We start from the raw sequence: 19,763 nt of genomic DNA on the forward strand, positions 1-19,763 counted from the left end.
ACTGGTTTAATCAGCTGCCTGGAGCCTGCCAGCCCTTGCTTGGCTGCCCTCTGCCCTTCACAATAAATCTCCATAGCATGCATTCAGGACAGGCAGCGAGTGTGAAGATCTACTTGTGGGTAGTCAAGAAAGTGTCCAAGTCATGGCTCCTCTATTCTTAATAAGGTAGGAAGCAAGATCGGCTGAGGCCAGGAGACGGGGTGAACGGGTGATGAGACATGGAGAGACTTTGCCGGGCAGTCTGAGTGACACCGTGAGGTGGTGACCACGGATGAGGATAACACACAGCCACAGAGCTGCACAAAGAAGGCAGACAGCTGTCCTCATCCGGACATCAACAAATAATTATCATGGCAGATAAATGACTACAGACACTGTTAAGCATCTTTTAAGTGAAGGTTTCACAAATTTTGAAACCTTTGGTGAGGTGACTTTCTTGAAAAACAATAAAAAGCAGTATTATTTTATGCAGATAACTTCTAATGAAGTATTTCTCTAAGGAATTTACCTCAGTATTATCTCAAAGGAATTGCTATTAGAAAACTAGGTAAAGGTTACTTACACAAAAACAATGTCCCCTCTTTTAGAGTAAGCAGGAATAGCACTGGCTATGGTGGCAAATCCATATGAGTATATAATGGCTTCTTCTGTCTTCATAAATTTTGCCAGGCGGTCTTCCAAATCCAAATGAACATCTATTTCAGTACAAAAATTAAATGGTTAAACTGTCTTATAATTCTTTTTCTCTACTAAAGAATAAATAAAAATGAACATCTATTTCAGTTAAAAAATTAAATGGTTAAACTGTCTTATAATTCTTTTTCTCTACTAAAGAATAAATAAAAGAACACAAACAGTATAATTATCAGTACTTTCACCTTATGGCCAAAATGGAATGGTTTTTAAATGATAGATTATATAAGATCTATTAAAATAATTCCAGGCCCATACAACTTCTAAAATACACGAACTAAATCAGCTACTCATCTATCTGCAAAATGTGTTACTGGGGCAGTTCCAACTTCGGGTCATGCTTTGATATCACTCCACTGTAAGACTTCAAGGCCTACCAAGTTTCCCTGCGTTAACTGCCCTTGACCAAAACCACTGAGGTCTCACCAATGTCTGATGTTAACTTATTAATGTCTATTTGCATTTTAGCAAAAACAACTCTGTATACTTTGCATCAAGAAGGTGACACTTACTAGAACTCCAGTGACCATTCCTCTAACAATCTGTGTCAGCATTTAGTAGTGGCACCTCCCATCACTTTTTGGGGCTGAGATTCTGTCTGAATTTCTTATAAGTGTAATGAATAATAATTCAAATTTATAGTACAAAAGGAAATATAGTACTTTTATTTATTTATTTTTTTTTTTGAGACGGAGTCTGGCTTTGTCGCCCAGACTGGAGTGCAGTGGCCGGATCTCAGCTCACTGCAAGCTCCGCCTCCCGGGTTTACGCCATTCTCCTGCCTCAGCCTCCCGAGTAGCTGGGACTACAGGCGCCCACCACCTCGCCCGGCTAGTTTTTTGTATTTTTTAGTAGAGACGGGGTTTCACCATATTAGCCAGGATGGTCTCGATCTCCTGACCTCGTGATCCGCCCGTCTCGGCCTCCCAAAGTGCTGGGATTACAGGCTTGAGCCACCGCGCCCGGCCAATATAGTACTTTTATAGATGCACCATAAGAAGGATGTTGACATAACAATGAAGATAAATTATAATTATTAGACTGATTATTATTTTCCTCTGAAATCATGGCTCCTTACAGCCTTTTTTATTTTTTTTATTTTTTTTGAGATGGAGTCTCGCTCTGTCGCCCAGGCTGGAGTGCAGTGGCACCATCTGGCTCACTGCAAGCTCCGCCTCTCGGGTTCACGCCATTCTCCTGCCTCAGCCTCCTGAGTAGCTGGCACTACAGGTGCCCACCACCACGCCCGGCTAATTTTTTCTATTTTTAGTAGAGATAGGGTTTCACCGTGTTAGCCAGGATGGTCTTGATCTCCTGACCTCATGATCTGCCCGCCTCCGCCTCCCAAAGTGCTGGGACTACAGGCAAGAGCCACCGCGCCTGGTCCTCCTTACAGCCTTTTAGCTCTCAGACTGAACCATGAGGCTTTATGTCCTCGGACGGAGGACCAGTGATGCTTAGAATAAACAGGCCACTGGCCAGTTTAGAATCTTAAAAAGTTTAAAGCAGTCTTAAAATGAGGTATTATCAAGGAGGGAAAGGGATTTTTTAAAAAAATTCCTTTAGCTCTTTTAACTATGGCAGGACCCAAGCCTGGAGGACTAGATAACAGAGTTTCACCACAGGTCCTGTGTGGGGAGGGCTCAGAGAAGCCAGGCCCCTCCAGTCTTAGAGCGCTATGCGAGAAAGGAGGGAAATCAGAGCCCACAGAGTTGGATTTTGAGACCCAGGATGAGGGAGCCGTGGTGTGCCTACTGATGAGAACCCAAGCACGGGCAACGGCAGGCGGTCTGGGCATTCCTGAGCTAGGGGCAGCAGAGAGGGCTGACGGCCTGGCAGGAGGCAGCGTATTTACAGACTTCCTAAAGAATGTTACAGAACTGTTAAATGAACTATTAATTTCACTCCTATCAAATAGTGATAAAATATGAGGCATGCTTCTTCCTATTTGTACGTTAACATGGTCAATATCATTTGATTTCCATTACCAATTGGTTATCGTTATTTTATAAAATGGACACTTTTCATTATACCAATATTAAACAAACGTGGGACTTTACAACACAGAGTTTAGAAGAACATATCCCAGGTGATCTTCGAGTGTAAGATCTCTGACATGACGATCACACGAAATCCAAGGTCGTGATCCCTTTTGTCTGCCAGCCACCCTCTAGGAGAGATGCTATCAGAAAAGGTTTCAGGTAAAATCTAGCAAGAAAGAGGAACACAGCCAAGGAGCTGAGCATGGGTTACTCTGGGGTATGTCTTCCTTCTCATCCTCATTACTGTTCTCTGAGTGCCACCACTTTGCCACCTCTCATGTTCCCAGGTTGGAGGCCTCCTTCAAATTATAATGGTGCTTCTAATTGAAAATTTCTGCCACAAACCTTCACAGTTCAGCCAGAAGGACAACCCGGGCCACAATGGTTTGCTTTCATTTGGTATCTCCATTTCAAAAAGAAAAACATGCTATGTATACAAACTATTTTTGCTAACCACAAAAGGGATTTTAAATCACTCTGTAGACTTCTTAGCTCTAAATGACTCTTTTCAGTGATGAATGATGAGACTGTAAAACTGAGTATGACCCTGTTTCAGGACTTTAGAGTGAGTTACCCAGTTGATGAAAATCAGCATGTTACAAATCTTCCTATCATTAGGTATACTCGTAACTGTTTATATACAGTTGCCATAAAGTGGGAAGAAGAATCTCGCAACAATAAATCAATGACTTATTTGTTCAAGCATAGTCCCAAAAGTTCAAAAAGACTAGTCTTTTCCTTCTATCAAAAGACACTGGGTTTTAGCTGATGACAGCCTTGCAAAGCAGGTTTTGTGACAGGTAAATATGGGTAACTGCAGAACTTGCTTCTCTTGATGCTCCTTTGTGCAACGAAGAAACTCTCAACCCAAGGGAGCGGAAGGCAGCAAGCAGGAAAACTACAAGGGCACCCACTTTTCTTCCATTTCTGATGTCCATATCTTCTGTATGTATGATCCATTTCACTAACTGGAGCTGTTGACTTGCATGGAATAAAACAAAAGTACTATATTCTACAATTCACTGTTAGCACTAAACATGGCAGAGAAGTGACCATGGAGGAAGGTGTCCTAGAATGCCTCCGCACACCTCACAGCCCTCAGCACTTTCTTGCACTTGCTGATCTGGTGTCTGGCTCCCTCACCAGAACCTCAGGGACGGGAGGCCTCATTACCTCCGTCATCACAGAGCTCAGACTGTAGTTAGGTCTGGGGGGGTCAGCTCTGGGCAGCCTCGGTGCCTTCCTCTGTCGAATAGGGGGGATAGTCCTACCTTCCTCAAGGGTTAGCAGGAGGACTACATGAGTTAATGCTGATAAAACACTCAGAACACTGCCTGGCATGGAACAAGCAATACGCTATTTAAGAGTTTGTTTAATTACATTAATATTGTAGAATAAAAGAAAAGGTTTTATTTTAAAAGTAAAAACCTGGTCACACTTTAGGCAATCTTCTAATTAAGTTATCTGAATTCTGAATTGTTGAGACTATCTTCTAATAAGAGCCACTTGGTTCAGCTTCTCACTTACAAGGAGGAGAGATTATGACCTTCCTGGATGTTCTCCAGAGAAAATACCATAAAATAGCTGACTTTAGGACAGTTTAGAAACAAACTACATTTTCTCTTAAGGCCTTCATATTTTTGCATACATACTGTCCTTAAAAAAAAAAATCCCTAGAGGCCAGGTGTGGCGGCTCACACCTGTAATCCCAGCACTTTGGGAGGCCGAGGCAGGCAGATCACCTGAGGTCAGGAGTTTGAGACCAGCCTGACCAACATGGAGAAACCCCATCTCTACTTTAAAAAAAAAAAAAAAAATTAGTTGGGCATGGTGGTGTGTGCCTGTAATCCCAGCTACCCAGGAGGCTGAGGCAGGAGAATTGCCTGAACCTGGGGGACGGAGGTTGCGGTGAGCCAAGATCGCGCCACTGCACTCCAGCCTAGGCAACAAGAGTGAAACTCCGTCTCAACAACAACAACAACAACAACAACACACACACACACACACACACATCCCTAGAGACATGCACAATTTTTCTTCTTAAGAGTATAAATGATAGTGAAAGAAATCAGGCACATTCCTCAGCCCTGGGCTCAACACAAACAGGCCCAGTACAAACACATCCCACCATATCTCTCTCAACTTCCTGAGCCCAGTACAAACACATCCCACCATATATCTCTCAATTTCCTGAGCCCAGTACAAACACCACCTGGAAAATCCCCGATAAGGACACAGCCGTTTGTGGTTTTACTGAAAGCGCGGGAACCAATAGAAAAACTACTAAATGTATAACTTAAAATGTAAACCAATTGTAATGCTGTAACCAAAAGAATTCCCTTGTTCCTCTGTAACTTTACGTATCCTATTTACATCGGGCTATAAAAGGCAAGCACTCGCATTGTTCGGGGCCCTCTTGCATGCTGTGGAATGGAGGGACCAAGTTCGAACTTGCAGTAAAAGATCTTTGCCGCTTGGCTTTGACTCTGGACTCTGGTGGTCTTCTTTGGGGAACAAACGGTCTGGGCATTACATCAGCCCTTAGGTAGTCACTGGAACACACAGGGCCGAATGTCTTTCATGTTTTCACATGCAGTACCTTATGTGATCCGTAGCAAAGTGTTCTAAAGCCACGCAAGCAATGATTGTTCCCGCTCACACCTGAGAAAACCATGATTCCCACGACTGGTAAGAAGAAGTGGCAGATCTAGGAATTTTATGACCAAATTGTAAGGTCCCCTGAGAGCAGGCTGTGCCATGGTCAAGTCATCGTGACCCCTGTGACCCACACATATACATCCAGAAGGTCTCCTGCAGCCAGAAAGTCTGGGACAACAGGAAAACCACGAAAGAAGAAAAACGGCTTGTACCTGTCTTAGCTGATTAGCCAACCTTGTGGCATTCTACCATTGTAACAGGCTCTACCCTATGTGATCAATCAATCTCGTGATAATGTATCTTGTGACATTCTTCCCCTACCCGCAAAAACTGGCCCTTAACTGTAACTTTCCACTGCCTCCCCCTAATGTATAAAACCATCTCCAATCTCACCACCCTCTGCTGACTCCCTTTTCGGACTCAGCTCGCTCGCACGCGGGTAAATAAACAGCCTTGTTGCTCACACTTAGCCTGTTCAGGTTGTCTCTTCAATTAGGCACGTGCATAACACAAATGTTCTTCCTACTGAAAAAGGTGGTCATGGATCAGTTGACTGTTCTAAAACAAAGAAGGCAAATATTTTTATAAACTACTGAAATGAACAACTTTTACTCTAGACTGGCTCTAGAACACAATTAAATGCTATTATCTCTCATAATGAAACCTTGCCACTCAGTTGTTTTTTGACCTAGTTTAAGACAATGAATCATTACATATGCAAAACAGACCCCAGGGAACCAGGGATAAATCACATATGAATAAGACCTAAATGTACTAAAAACAAAGAAAGAAACAAACAAAAAGTTTACCAACAGACACTATCCTAAGTACAATGGGATCCCACTGGCCTTAGAGGAAAGGAAGGTTCCATGACTCAATGAAACCACTTGCTGAGTTCTAAAATACACATCAGTGGGTGGGAAGAAATCTAGTTCACATGGTCCTAAGGCAACTGTTCTAATAACTTGCTGAGTTCTACCCGCCTGGCCTTGAGGAGGTAGGGGAATGTTTAGCCTTAAAAAACTAGATGAATCTTAATCCAGTCATTGCTCCATTACTTTTTCTGAATTAATCATTCAACAGATATGTTACCGTGAAATAGTAAACAAGAGAGAATGTTTAATAAGGAAATTGACTCTTAAAAGTGATTCACATTCATTATTTCACGAGTTGGGAAGAAAGCTACAAGCGGTGTGCTTTGAAACTAGTTGCGATACATTGGAGGGCGAGAAAGACAATATTAAAAGCAATCATGTGGGAGTCCAGGGAAAGCTATCCTACACTTCAAATTAAACTCTTCAAGAATACATAAGCAATTGTAAACGAGAGAAACAGGGCTTCATGTCTGCGTTATTGCTCAGTGCAAAAGGCAAACATCCCCGACATATTTAGAATAATTTAAATGTATACGGTATTTTAGACATACAATTTAGCCTTAGATGACTTCATGTAGCTTCTCCAATTGTAACTAATGCTAAAATTTCAAAGTATTTTAATACAACTGTAATAATTCAAGTTATTACTTCCAGAATAAGAAAAGACACAGAAAAAAATCCTGTCAGAAAATTTAAAAAGTACAAATATGGGCAATACATATATTTAAAGAAAGGAAAAACGATGACAAGTAAACATGGGCAACTGTTAAGAATGAATAAAACCATGTTTATCTGAAGGACAATGCACTCAGAAAACATTACACATTACTTTAAGTTGTAGATTTGGTGTCTTGTTTGAAAATAGTCCCACTGCAAATTATCTTGCAACCTTTGTCCAGAAGCCACAGTCTGTCTGAACCTGCACCTATAGCTTTAGGATAAGGATGGTTCCTACCCTAAAGTGACCAATAAAGTGGCTTACAGAGGATCTGATCTATGCTTGTGCGTTCATTGCCTCTGACTGCATAGTTAGACATCTGAAGGATCAAACCCAGTTTAAATTTAAAACACACTCACTTCAACAGCAAGGTACAGAAAAATGTGTACGGTATGCTAGCATTTTTCTAACAATGGAGGAAAAAAAGAAATACGTGGAAGTGGTTCACATACGTTGATAAAAGGTCTCTGGAAGAATTAACAAGAAACTACTGACAGTAGCTTGTCTTTAGGTGGTAGGATGGCAGTGAGGAAAATAGGACCTGAGGTTAGGAGATTACTCATGTCTATCTTTGTATACTTTTTGAAGTTTCTATCATGTATTGAATTACCCAATCAAGAAAATTAATTAAAAAACCATTAATCTAAAGATCCCATGTTTGGAAACATCTAGCATGCTATTATGCAGGTGATTCAAAGGGAAAGGTGACTAGGATATTTTAACAATATATTTCACAGCTTTCAGAAAACTTGCCTTGAAGATTTGAAACTTTCACAGTTGGACTTGTCAATAAATCTCTCATTTGTCCAGATCAAGACTCAAGCGGGGCCAAGGTTACACAAGCCAATAAAATCCACTAGAAAGAGAGGCTTTTAAGAAACAATTCCTTTACCTCAGTAAGCAGTCACAGAAAGCCTTCATCAGATTACAACTGACAATGCCATAAAATGTGACTTTTCTAGTTTTCTAATACCTGCCAAGAAAATAATTCCCTACCAATTAAAAACCAAGCAAACAACCCCTGTTTGTATTAGACTGGAGGAACGTGGGAGGCTCTGATACGAGCTCATTTCTTCAAACTTGCCATCAAGAATGGAAGTCAGGATACTTGGTTTATATTATTATTATTATTATTATTATTATTATTTTTGAGATGGTCTCACTCTGTCATCCAGGCTGAACTGCAGTGGTATGAACATAGCTCATCACAGCCTCAACCTCCTGGGATCAAGGGATCCTCCTGCGTCAGCCACCCGTGTAGCTCGGACTACAGGTGCACACTAGTGCCCAGTTTATTTTTATTTTTTGTAAACACAGGGTCTCGCTACATTGCCCAGGCTAGTCTCAAATGCCTAGGCTCAAGCAATCCTCCCTTCTCGGCCTCCCAAAGTGTTAGGATTACAGGCGTGAGCCACTAAATCTGGCCAGTTTCTAATTTTAGGGTTAGAACTAAAGATTTTAAAGATCACTTTCAGCTGTAGGACTCCTGGACACTAATTCTCCTCATCTGTTTCCAAGACAAATAATGTAATCACCAAACTAGCTTAGGGATAATGTAAGGTGCTCCCTTACGTAAAAAAAATCACAAAAGTAAAAAACTTAACTGTTAAAGTAAAAAACTACAAAAAGATCCAGAAATGGAAATAAGAATAGAAGATGGAAGATATTTCCCTTGGTCTGCTTTCCCCACACTGTGACAATTTTTTATAAGCCAAAATGTTATTTCCAGCAAAAAATTCATCTGAACAATTTTATTATTTACTTATTTAGAGACAGAGTCTCCCTCTGTTGCCCAGGCTAGAGTGCACTGGCATGATCTCGGCTCACTGCAACCTCTGCCTCCCAGGTTGAAGCGATTCTCCCACCTCAGCCTCCCAAGTAGCTGGGATTACAGGTACCCACCACCACGCCCGGCTAATTTTTGTATTTTTAGTAGAGACGAGGTTTCACCATGTTAGCCAGGGGGGTTTTGAACTCCTGACCTCAGGTGATCCGCCCGCCTAAGTCTTCCAAAGTGCTGGGATTACAGGCATGAGCCACCATGCCTGGCCTGAACAATTATTTAATAACATTTTCAGGAGCAAAGAATATACACTTAATAAAAACAACCATAAAATGCCAGAGTCTTTTTTGACGACTCCCAGGGAATTCACTGTATTTGAAATCATACACTCATCAAATATTTAGTTGGCCTGTTTCTGGCTTATCCATACACAAGGAAATCAATGATCCTTCATCTTCATTCTAGAAAGAAAAAAACTACACTTTATCCCCCCTCCCTCCACCCCAGGCAATCTGCTCTCCACTTTCTTCCTAGAGCTGTTTCTCAGCCCCCTGCATGGCTAGTCAGGGCAGGGGTTCTGCTCTCATCAGTGGACTGTGGGCAGAAGTATGAGGCCATCTCCCCTGCATAGAGAGTCCTGCTGCTCTGCCCTCGTTTCCCCACACTGCAATCCCCACACATGCACACGAGGATGAGCCCACCATGCCCGGCTAATTTTATTATTTTTTCTAGAGACAGGGTCTCCCTATATTGCCCATGCTGGTCTCAAATTCCTGGGCTCAAACAATCCTCCCACCTCAGCCTCTCCAAAGTGCTGGGATTACAGGTGTGAACCACCGTGCCTGGCCTAAAATCGAATCTTAACTATTGAAAGTAGTAGTCTGAAAGAGAACACAACAAAAACTTACCAAATGTGCCATAAAATCCTCTGGGTCCACAAGTCCCCACGCCATACTTCTTTAGAGATGCTAAAGCTGCTGCCTTTATTGAAGTAAAATAATTATACTTTAATAATTTATCTTGAAGAGTTCAAAACGAACATTTCCTATTTTTTAACCCACAGAGCTCCTTCCACCCTCCTCTACTTTTCTTCCTTTCTTAGAACTACAACGACTCTAACAGAATATAAAGACAGATGTAAAGACTGAGTATATGACTTAAAACGTGGAAAAGTTATACTAGCCTGATTCTCAAAACCTGGTTAACTTTTCTGCATTTGTGGGCCAAGTCTCTCCTGGAAAATGCCTGTTAGCCTACAATCCCAATAGGAGAGAGAGCAATTTCCTAGGCCCTTCTCCAGCTATTCTCCAGGTCTGGCCTGTTCAGTTCTGTGGCTGTTGCCCAACACTGAGCCACATAAGACACTCTTGCCCCTCTCTGTCTAGGTCCAGATCACAACGCTTGTCAGACAAAAAGTAATGGGAAAAACTTGCATAGCCCTTTCCAATACTCTAATTTTTTTTTTTTTTTGGAGACAGAGTCTTGCTCTGTTGCCCAGGCTGGAGTGCAGCGGCACCATCTCGGCTCACTGCAACCTCCACCTCCTGGGTTCAAGAAATTCTCCCACCCCAGCCTCCCGAGTAGCTGGGACTACTACAGGCATGTGCCACCATGCCTGACTAATTTTTGCATTTTTTGGTAGAGATGGGGTTTCACCATGTTGGCCAGGCTGGTCTTAAACTCCTGACCTCAAGTGATCCACCGCGCCCAGCCTGCATTTGTCTTTTACGTCCAGTTTCTTAAATCAGTAATGTTATCTGTCCACTTCAGCATTATGTGCTACTCACCTTAACCCTAGGGTTATCCAACAATCCAAGAAAATTAAATGAGGCAAAATTTATACATTCTTTTCCATTCACCACAATTTTGTGGCTTGGAGGGCTAGGGAAGAGATCAAGAGAGGTACACGTCAATTACACATTCATGTTACATGTTATTATACTACCCTGGTGGCAGGCACAACAACAAAGTGTTGTCATCCTACCCTATTTGCATACTGGTCTTTGATTTCTTGTTTTTAAGAAGTAGTATTAGAGCATGGTACATTAAAAATAAGATATTTTTCCATTATTTTTATTTTTAATAAACTACCTGTACTACTAAAATAAAAAAAGAAAAATAAGCTAGAATTCCAAGATGAATGAGTGGCAAATCTTAAATGCTTTGGTTTTAAAACTCGCTTAAGAAAGAAGCTGCCAAATAAAGTATCTCAGAAAAATCTGGAATAAGCCAAACAGAAAGAAAATATAAAATAAGATCAAAGGCAAGAAAAGGCAGAATGAGTTATGAATAGTTAAGTGGCTTAAAAAGAAATGGTATCTATAGGAAGTCACTAAAGAGTAAGTGGAATATGTTCCCAATGTCTAAAGTTAACGCTGGAATGCTGTTGAAGAGGAATCCCCATACTCCTGGGGAGTGGGGAGAATGTGGGTGGCAGCTACACTGGAGCCGGATATGAGCCCGGCTGGGACAGGAGAACGGGCTCCTGAGGATACTTCTGTTAAGCCCTCTGCAGATCTATATTCTAGCCATGAGCCATGCTTCAAAATCATGGGCTCAAATTATGGGTTGCAAACTGTTAAAGGGCTGTGAGACCAAGTTAGTTGGTCACAATCAGCCTATTTTAACCAGAGGAAACAGTAAAACAAAATAGAATGGAAAAGAAAACATCAGAACCATGGCACAGGGTGAGTGATGGGATTATGTATCTGTACTGGTCCATGTACTGGGTTGCTCGATAAAACGCACTGTAGCCAGAAAAGATGGAGAAACACTATTCTCATCGATACCTTTTAACAGCATTGGTCATCCTTGAGAAAACACAGATGCTGGGAAACCAGGAAAAGGAAAGAATGACAACGTGAAGTAAATTCATGAAAGCTAACTAACTCATAAAAAAGGCAAGAAGACTCAGTGAAAACAACAGGGGTTGTAGAGTCTGTCAGACAGGCCCCCTCTGTATTACGACTACTGATGACTTCAGAAGCTTAGGGACATCACTGACCTCTGGGATTCTCAGTTTCTTCATCATTAAAGTAGGCGGAGAGCCTACCTCCCAGGGAAACTGCTATTATGGAAGTGCCTGGCTCATAAGAGGTACTCTCCAAATATTTTCTTCCTTCTTCCCTAAGGCTTCAAGGGCTTCTCTTTCAAATCCAGTGCCACTCACTTCCTCAACTGTGATTCTGATTTTATCATGTTATTTAGGTTCCTACTTCTCAGGGTTTCCTTAAGTTTCCTAAGTCCTCCCTGATTCCAGAGTCAGGAATTGGCAGTCACAAAAAGATTTTAAAAAACAAATGAACAAACAGCTAGGTAGACCACCCCTGTACCAAAGGTGCTGCAAACACTGGGACCATTCTACAAAAACTGTAATACACAGAAAACAAATGATTAAGAACAAGTACATCCAAAACCTCTCACCACGGCTCAAAAGCTATCAGGAGGCAGCATGATGTGATGCAGGGATGCTATTGCTGTCCAGCACTTGGAGTAGGGAAGGAACAAAGTTTCCAGTGAGAAATGGAAGTCTCAGACCTGTGCCCCATGCAGGCTAGCAGGAACAGGTCATAACGGGCACCTGATACAGGAATCCTGGAACCTAAAATCTTACAGGGTACGCTGCAGAATCAGGTAAAACCAACCAGAAAGACATCTCCACAATCAAGACCCGAGAGGACTCAAGAGAGAAAACAACTTTCCCAATCAAAAACCACAAACCCACCATGAGTGACAGTCAACACACAAGACATGCAGAAGGGCTGCCGCCCAAGAACGTGAGATGCTGGACATAGAAAGTGCTGAGGACCAAGAGCATAAATATAAGGAAAGATTAAAAAGCTACTAAGAAAACGACAGGCTGGGTTGGGCGCCGTGGCTCACGCCTGTAATCCCAGCACTTTGGGAGGCCGAGGCGGGCAGATTACCTGAGGTCAGAAGTTCAAGACCAGCCTGACCAACATGGTGAAACCCCATCTCCACTAATAATACAAAAAAATTAGCTAGGCATGGTGGCACACGCCTGTAATGCCAGCTACTCAGAAGGCTAAAGCAGGAGAATCGCTTGAACCCAGGAGGCGGAGGTTGCAGTGAGGCGAGATTGTGCCATTGCACTCCAGCCTGGGCAACAAGAATGAAATTCCATCTCAAAAAAAAAAACGAAAAAGGACAGGTTAACTTGCTAAATAGTCAAATATAACTTCCGGAAATAAAATCTAAGAGTCAATAAAATTAGAAATCCAAAAGATAGATTAAATACCCCATCAGACACAGCAGAAAAATGAAAGACAGAGCTGAGATTACCAAGAGATGCAAAAATATGAAAGAGTACATACTGAACATGCAGGATATGAAGGTTAAAAGTACACTGAACATTAGTTCTACTGGGAAAAACTGGAGGAAAAAAGTGAGAGACAATGTTTGAACAGATAACAGTTAAAAAAGTCCCAGAATTCACAGGACACAGATCCACAGACTGAAGTAGAAAAATGAATCCCAAGTAGGATAAATATGAATAAATTACAACAAGACACATGACAGTGAAACTGTAGAATTTTACAGAGAAAAAGAACTGTGAAAGCCACTAGAAAAAACAGAAGATGAACAACAATTAGACTGACACAGTCTTTTCAGAGGCCAGGCCATGATAAAGAAATCCTCCAAGGGCCGCAGGGCAAATAATGATCCACTTAGAACTTATTATCCACTAACTGTCATCCAAGGAGGTAAAATAAAAACATTTCTCATTAAGAGATACAGATTACCTTCTCTGAATCTCCACATAACAATCTAATAGAGAATATATTTTAGAAAAAGGAATTTTAAGCCCGAAGAAGTTGCACAGATAAAGAAATAAATACCTAAAGATTGGCAATAAGAAACTGGTAAATAGGTAAAGAAGGTGATTCTCCTATAATAATCCTGGAGGATGTAAAATAAGTGGAAGTCAAATATCAGACCAGGACATCAAGAAAGGGGGAGTGGGGATGGGGAACAACTGAAGTAGGAGTCTAGTAAGTCCCTGTACTGCTCAGTAAGGAGAGAGGAAGATTAATTAACATTTGGGGCAAGGTGGCTCATGCCTGCAAACCCGGCACTTTGGGAGGCCAAAGTGGGAGGGGGATCATTTGAGGTCCGCAGTCCGAGACCAGTCTGGCCAACATGGTGAAACCCTGTCTCTACTAAAAATACAAACAATATTAGCTGGGTGTGGTGGTGCATGCATGTAATCCCAGCTACTCCAGAGGCGGAGGCAGGAGAATCCCCTGAATCCAGGAGAGAGACGCTGCAGTGAGCCGAGACGGTGCCACTGCATTCCAGCCTGGGCAACAGAGTGAGACTCTGTCTCAAAAAACAAAAAAAACTGGACAGGAATTGCTTATGTGAAGCATGAGGAGAAGAAAAGAATAAAGGAAGTCTAATCAAGAAAACCTGATCAAGCAGACTAAAGGCAAGGGGAAAAAAAAAAAAAAGAAATGAAATAATTAAGGTCACTGCCCTGGAACAAAAGACCACGTCTGTCAGCTGCTCCTGCAACTAGGTGTGGCCAGCGTTGAGGTCACCAAGCTGACAGGGCCAGAAGGAGCCTCTTTTCTGCCCGTCTGCCCGCCATCTTCCCTTAAGGTGACCACGAATGGAAGACACACACCTCAAGGGCAGAGCAGCAGGATGGTAGCCTGGGTCCCTGATCATCTGTGGCGCTAGCTACCTCGCTCCACACTTGTGAGGGCAAATAAACTTGTACTTTGCCGGAGCCACCTAAGTTTGGGTTTCCTATTATATGCAGTTGTACCCACTGCTAATTAGTTACAACTTCAACCCAGAATGATCTCTAACAATGCTACCTTTAGGTGTTTTGAAGAAATCAGTTTTGTTTTTTTTTTTTAAAGGGAGAGAAAATAATTTGACACAGATACTGTACTTATTTCCCACACATAATACATATTCCTGGGAGAGGGACTTCACAGTGAAACACTATACAACCAAGTAAGCAAGGCTTTTTAAAGACCACAACAAAAAGCAACCCTGAAAGGGGTCAAGCGTAGAATCACAAATACCGAATGAGCATTGGGTAACCTTTTGAGGGACAGCAGCATACACAGATTCAAAAAGTTACGCATCCAGGTATTCAGACAGAAGTGAAAATGACAGACTTTAAACATACATTTTTCAATGCTTCTAATGGTATCCCAGATGCCTAGGAAGACTTAGGATAAAACTGCTGCATGGGGCAAAGGAAGCAGCAGTATTTTTGAATATATTATTTGCACAATGACATTTTAAATATATACGTGCAATTAAATTAATAAATCAAATAACATTATTTTTGGCTATTTCCTCTTTAAGTTTACATATAAAATGGGCCAACAAACTGTTTTAAACGTCATTGGGAAAATTGTGAATCACCTCATATTTCAGCAGAAATAGTGTTTCCTACACAAATGAGTGAGTAATCAAAATAAATGTAAACAGATTAAACTCCTCAGTTAAAAAATGATACTAGGATTAAAATCCAATTATGTACAAAAGAACTACACACAATGACACAGTAAAACTGAAAATGGAGTCCTATTAATCACATAATAACTAAATGAAAGGTGGTGTAGCTACACTGCTATCAGACAAATGGACTCTAAGGTAAAACGTAAGTTTTGTTAGAGATAAGGGACATTAAAAAAGATGTAGAAATGCTGAGCCCACATACATGTAATAACATACCTTCGAACTAAACAAGTTAAAAACAAAACAGAGACAGAGAATGAATCCACATGGGGGGTAATACTGATCTTCACTGTCTCTTTCTTTCTCATTCACTTACATACCAGACAGAAAATGGCTAAGACTGTCAACTATTTGAATAATAACTAAAATGCTTGATGTAATAGACACAAGACACCTTGAATAAAAGGAATACATAATATAAATTTTTGTGATAAAGCCATGGAACATTTGCAAAATTTACAATGAAGACATAAAGCAAGTCTCAACAAGAGCAGCAGAATCATTCAGGAAAGCTGTCATCCAGAACATGTTTTTTAATCACATAGCAATAAATTATAAATTACTGAAAAGACAAAAACTCAAGGAAAACATTATGCTTTAGTCAAAGAAAAAAAAAAACCACAATAAAAATTAGAAAATATTTAGGTCTGGGCCGGGCATGGTGGCTCACGCCTGTAATCCCAGCACTTTGGAAGGCCGAGGCAGGCAGATCACCTGAGGTCAGAAGTTCTAGACCAGCCTGACCAACACAGAGAAACCCTATCTCTACTAAAATACAAAAGAATTAGCCAGGCATGGTGGTGCATCCCTACAATCCCAGCTACTCGGGAGGCTGAGGCAGAAGAATCACTTGAACCTGGGAGGCGGAGGTTGCGGTGAGCCAAGATCGCGCCATTGCACTCCAGCCTGGGCAACAAGAGTGAAACTCCATCTCAAAAATATAAATAAATAAATAAAATATTTAGGTCTGAATAACACACATTAAAATACAGCCTACAGGCTGGGTGCAGTGACTCATGCCTGTAATACCAGCACTTTGGGAGGCTAAGGTATGTGGATCACCTGAGGTCAGGAGATTGAGACCATCCTGGCCAACATGGTGAAACCCCATCTCTATTTAAAAAAAAAAAAAAATTAGCTGGGCGTGCTGGCGGGCGCCTGTAGTTCCAGCTACTGGGGAAGTTGAGGCAGGAGAATGGCTTGAACCCGGGAGGCGGAGGTTGCAGTGAGTCGAGATCGCACCACTGCACTCCAGCCTGGGTGACAGAGCGAGACTCCATTCCCCCCGCCCCCCAAAAAAAGTATAGCCTACAGCGGAATAGTACTTAGAAAGGAATTTAAACACAGAAAAGTTCATTATCCCTCATACACAATTTTGAAAGTTTGCAGCAAGTTCATTAAGTAGCAAAACCTGTCCTAAACATACATGAAACTCTTTACTGATTTTATTTATTCAATGGAATGAAACTATTCTGGGGGTGCTGCCCTAGACTACATGAGAGTGGTTCTGTAATAAGGAATATGTACTTTATTATCTTTCAAAACCTTTTTTTAAGCCTGAATTCTGAATTACACTCAGGGTCTTTTGTAAAGAGAATGTGAATCAGTACTAGAAAAGATCAAAAATGTAAATTAAGTGTTCAGCTAAGTTAGAAAAAGAACAGAGTACATCTAAGAGATATATGAATAGAAGTTAAATAACAAGAATTTCAGAAAATACAACATAATAAAGAAAAGTCATGCAATGATCTTAGATGCAGAAGTGACATTTGATGAAGTTTAATATCTATTTATAAAACTTAGAAAACTAGGATCGGGGGGAATGGTCTCGAACTGATTAGACTATAATACCTAAAATCTACAGATATTAACTGGGAAACAAGAGAGGCTTACTTTTACGAACATGAACAAAACAGATGCTTGGTATCTTTTCACTATTCAGCATATTACTAAAGACCATACCAGTAAAACTGTAAGTCCAAAAATGTGAATAAACAAGTGTGCCCACACACACACTTCTGAGAAGAGTCACATCGTTATCGGCAGGTGATATGATCACCTTACATAAAAAACTCAATGAAATCAACAAACCATTGGAATTAATAGTAATAAAGGCAACAAAATATAAAGTATTTACAGTATCAAGAAAAATATAAAGACAGTAATAAATGATAAAATATAATGGCTCAACATTTTAAAGATATTATATTTTGCCAAAATAAACTACAAACTCAATGCAATCACAATTAAAATTCCACCAGAATGTCTAACAGAACTCTATAAACTTCAATAATTACACAGAAGGATACAAGTTCAGGAATGACTAACTGAATTTAGAAACAGGGAGGTGCTTTACCGGAAGGAAGCAAATATTACAGACCCCTGTTAACAACAGGTTTGGTACTGCAGCAGGTAGGCAGAGACCAATGAAAGAATCTAGAACTCAAGAGAGCTGTGTACATATGAATACCTGGAAAATGACAGCAGTTACCCCACAAACCACTAGGTTTCATACAAATTTTTCTCTATGGATAAAGTTGAACAGCCTGGTACAAAGTGAATTCCAGATATATTAAAAACCTAAAAGGTATTTTAGAAAAGATAACAAAAAGTGGAAGAATGTCTTTGGGACCTCAGGATAGGAGGGTAGGATATGATTTCTTAACCAAGTCTCCAAGAACACAAACCAAGCCAAGATGGATGCATTTGACTAAGTCAAAATTAAGAAATTTGGTTCAGCGAAAGATACCGAAGATAAAGTTAACAGACGGATGATAGAGAAGAGGTTTATTGTATTTCACTGAATCTAAGATGTCATCAATTGCATTTTATCCATCACTAAGGAAGAGAAAGTGTCAATTAAAATACATTGATATTTTCTTGTCATGTACAGCTTTTTAGTTTATGCTTAATGAAAAGGTCTATTATACATTCTTAGATACAGATTTTTGTTACACTACATTTGTACTTATGAAAAGGAAAATAGAAGCAAGATAAATCAGTCGAGATATTCCTAAAACCTCTTTAGCTGAGTTCTGTCCCTCTCCTCTAAGTCACTGATACCACAAGTTTTCATACCATGATCTCCTTCTTGCTCTTGGCAGTATCTTGGCATTTTTTACCAGCATGCTCCACTATCATTTCTGAGATTATCTGACATGTTAACTGTCACCCATTCTCAAGTTCTGATGCTGCAACTTTCCTATTGAATCAACCTCACAGTTTTATCGTCCTTCCAATTAAATCACGTTTCTAGAAAGTGAGCTGATACTACCCAAAGGCAACAGGAAGTCTGACAAAGAGATCTTCAAAGCCTTTCGTCATCCTAGCCTCTGTGAGCCTCTGCTCTGCAGATCTGGCCATTTCTCCGGCCATCAGCTGCCTCACTGACCAGCAGGGCACGCACCTCAGCTGGAATGCTGACAGTAAGCTCACCACCACCAAGTTCACCGGTATATAGGCAATGAGAACCATGCCACAAACTCCCTTCCTGGCTGACAATGACTCACCAGTGACTCTCAGCAGCTTTAAGATTCATCCCCACTTCAGGGATCTTAAACTAGGGAAAAAACAGTATGTGTCTTAGAATCAATGTAATACAGTACTAAATCAAAAACTGACTAAGGATTCAAATCTACAAGGTATATAGAACTTTTGCTAATCAAAAGACAGACTGGGAATCCAGTGGAAAAATAGGTAAAAGATATGAAGACACATTCAAAGAAGCAGAAAACTCCAACAGCTAAAAAGTAGATGAAATGATGCTCAAAGGCTCAAATAGCAAGAGAAATCCAAAGCAAACAGTATTGCTAAACAGAGATGTAGGGAAAACTTGAATTCCTGTATACTATCTCAGGGGACCACAGACGACACAGGAAGGTCCTAAGGGAAAATCAGGCAGGCATGTATCAGTATCCTATTCCTGGCTCTATACCCCCAGAGAAATTCAAGGGAATATTAGGTTCATGGGGGAATATTAATCAGAGGATTCTTTGCAGCAGTGGGAAATGGGGGTGGTTTAGGTGTCTATCATGAGGAAAATGGAGAAGTGAAATTTGGTGGCTGTACACAACAGAAGAATATGTGACAGTCAAAAGAAATGAACAGGCCGGGCGCGGTGGCTCAAGCCTGTAATCCCAGCACTTTGGGAGGCCGAGACGGGCGGATCACAAGGTCAGGAGATCGAGACCATCCTGGCTAACCCGGTGAAACCCCGTCTCTACTAAAAAAATACAAAAAACTAGCCGGGCGAGGTGGCGGGCGCCTGTAGTCCCAGCTACTCGGGAGGCTGAGGCAGGAGAATGGCCTGAACCCAGGAGGCGGAGCTTGCGGTGAGCTGCGATCCGGCCACTGCACTCCAGCCTGGGCCACAGAACGAGACTCCGCCTCAAAAAAAAAAAAAAAAAAAAGAAATGAACAAGAAATACATGCAGCAACCCCACCTCTCTTTACTGACCCTGCTTTGATATTTCTTCATCCCATTTAATATTAGC

The 19,763-nt window shown here is 41.1% G+C and overlaps 1 protein-coding gene across 1 annotated transcript in view; it reads right to left on the reverse strand.

The window, feature by feature from the left end:
• Positions 1-19,763, reverse strand: part of SPTLC1 (serine palmitoyltransferase long chain base subunit 1) — a 74,755-nt gene that overhangs the window by 36,918 nt on the left and 18,074 nt on the right. Inside the window, exons 4-6 of the mRNA XM_077966344.1 lie at positions 10,557-10,650; positions 9,678-9,750; positions 563-695 (exon numbers count right to left, since the gene is read on the reverse strand). Of these exons, the coding sequence (XP_077822470.1) occupies positions 563-695; positions 9,678-9,750; positions 10,557-10,650 (300 nt within the window). The remainder of the gene's footprint in view (positions 1-562; positions 696-9,677; positions 9,751-10,556; positions 10,651-19,763) is intronic.

This window comes from Macaca mulatta, chromosome 15 (assembly GCF_049350105.2).
Source record: "Macaca mulatta isolate MMU2019108-1 chromosome 15, T2T-MMU8v2.0, whole genome shotgun sequence".
NCBI classification, from domain to species: Eukaryota; Metazoa; Chordata; class Mammalia; order Primates; family Cercopithecidae; genus Macaca; species Macaca mulatta.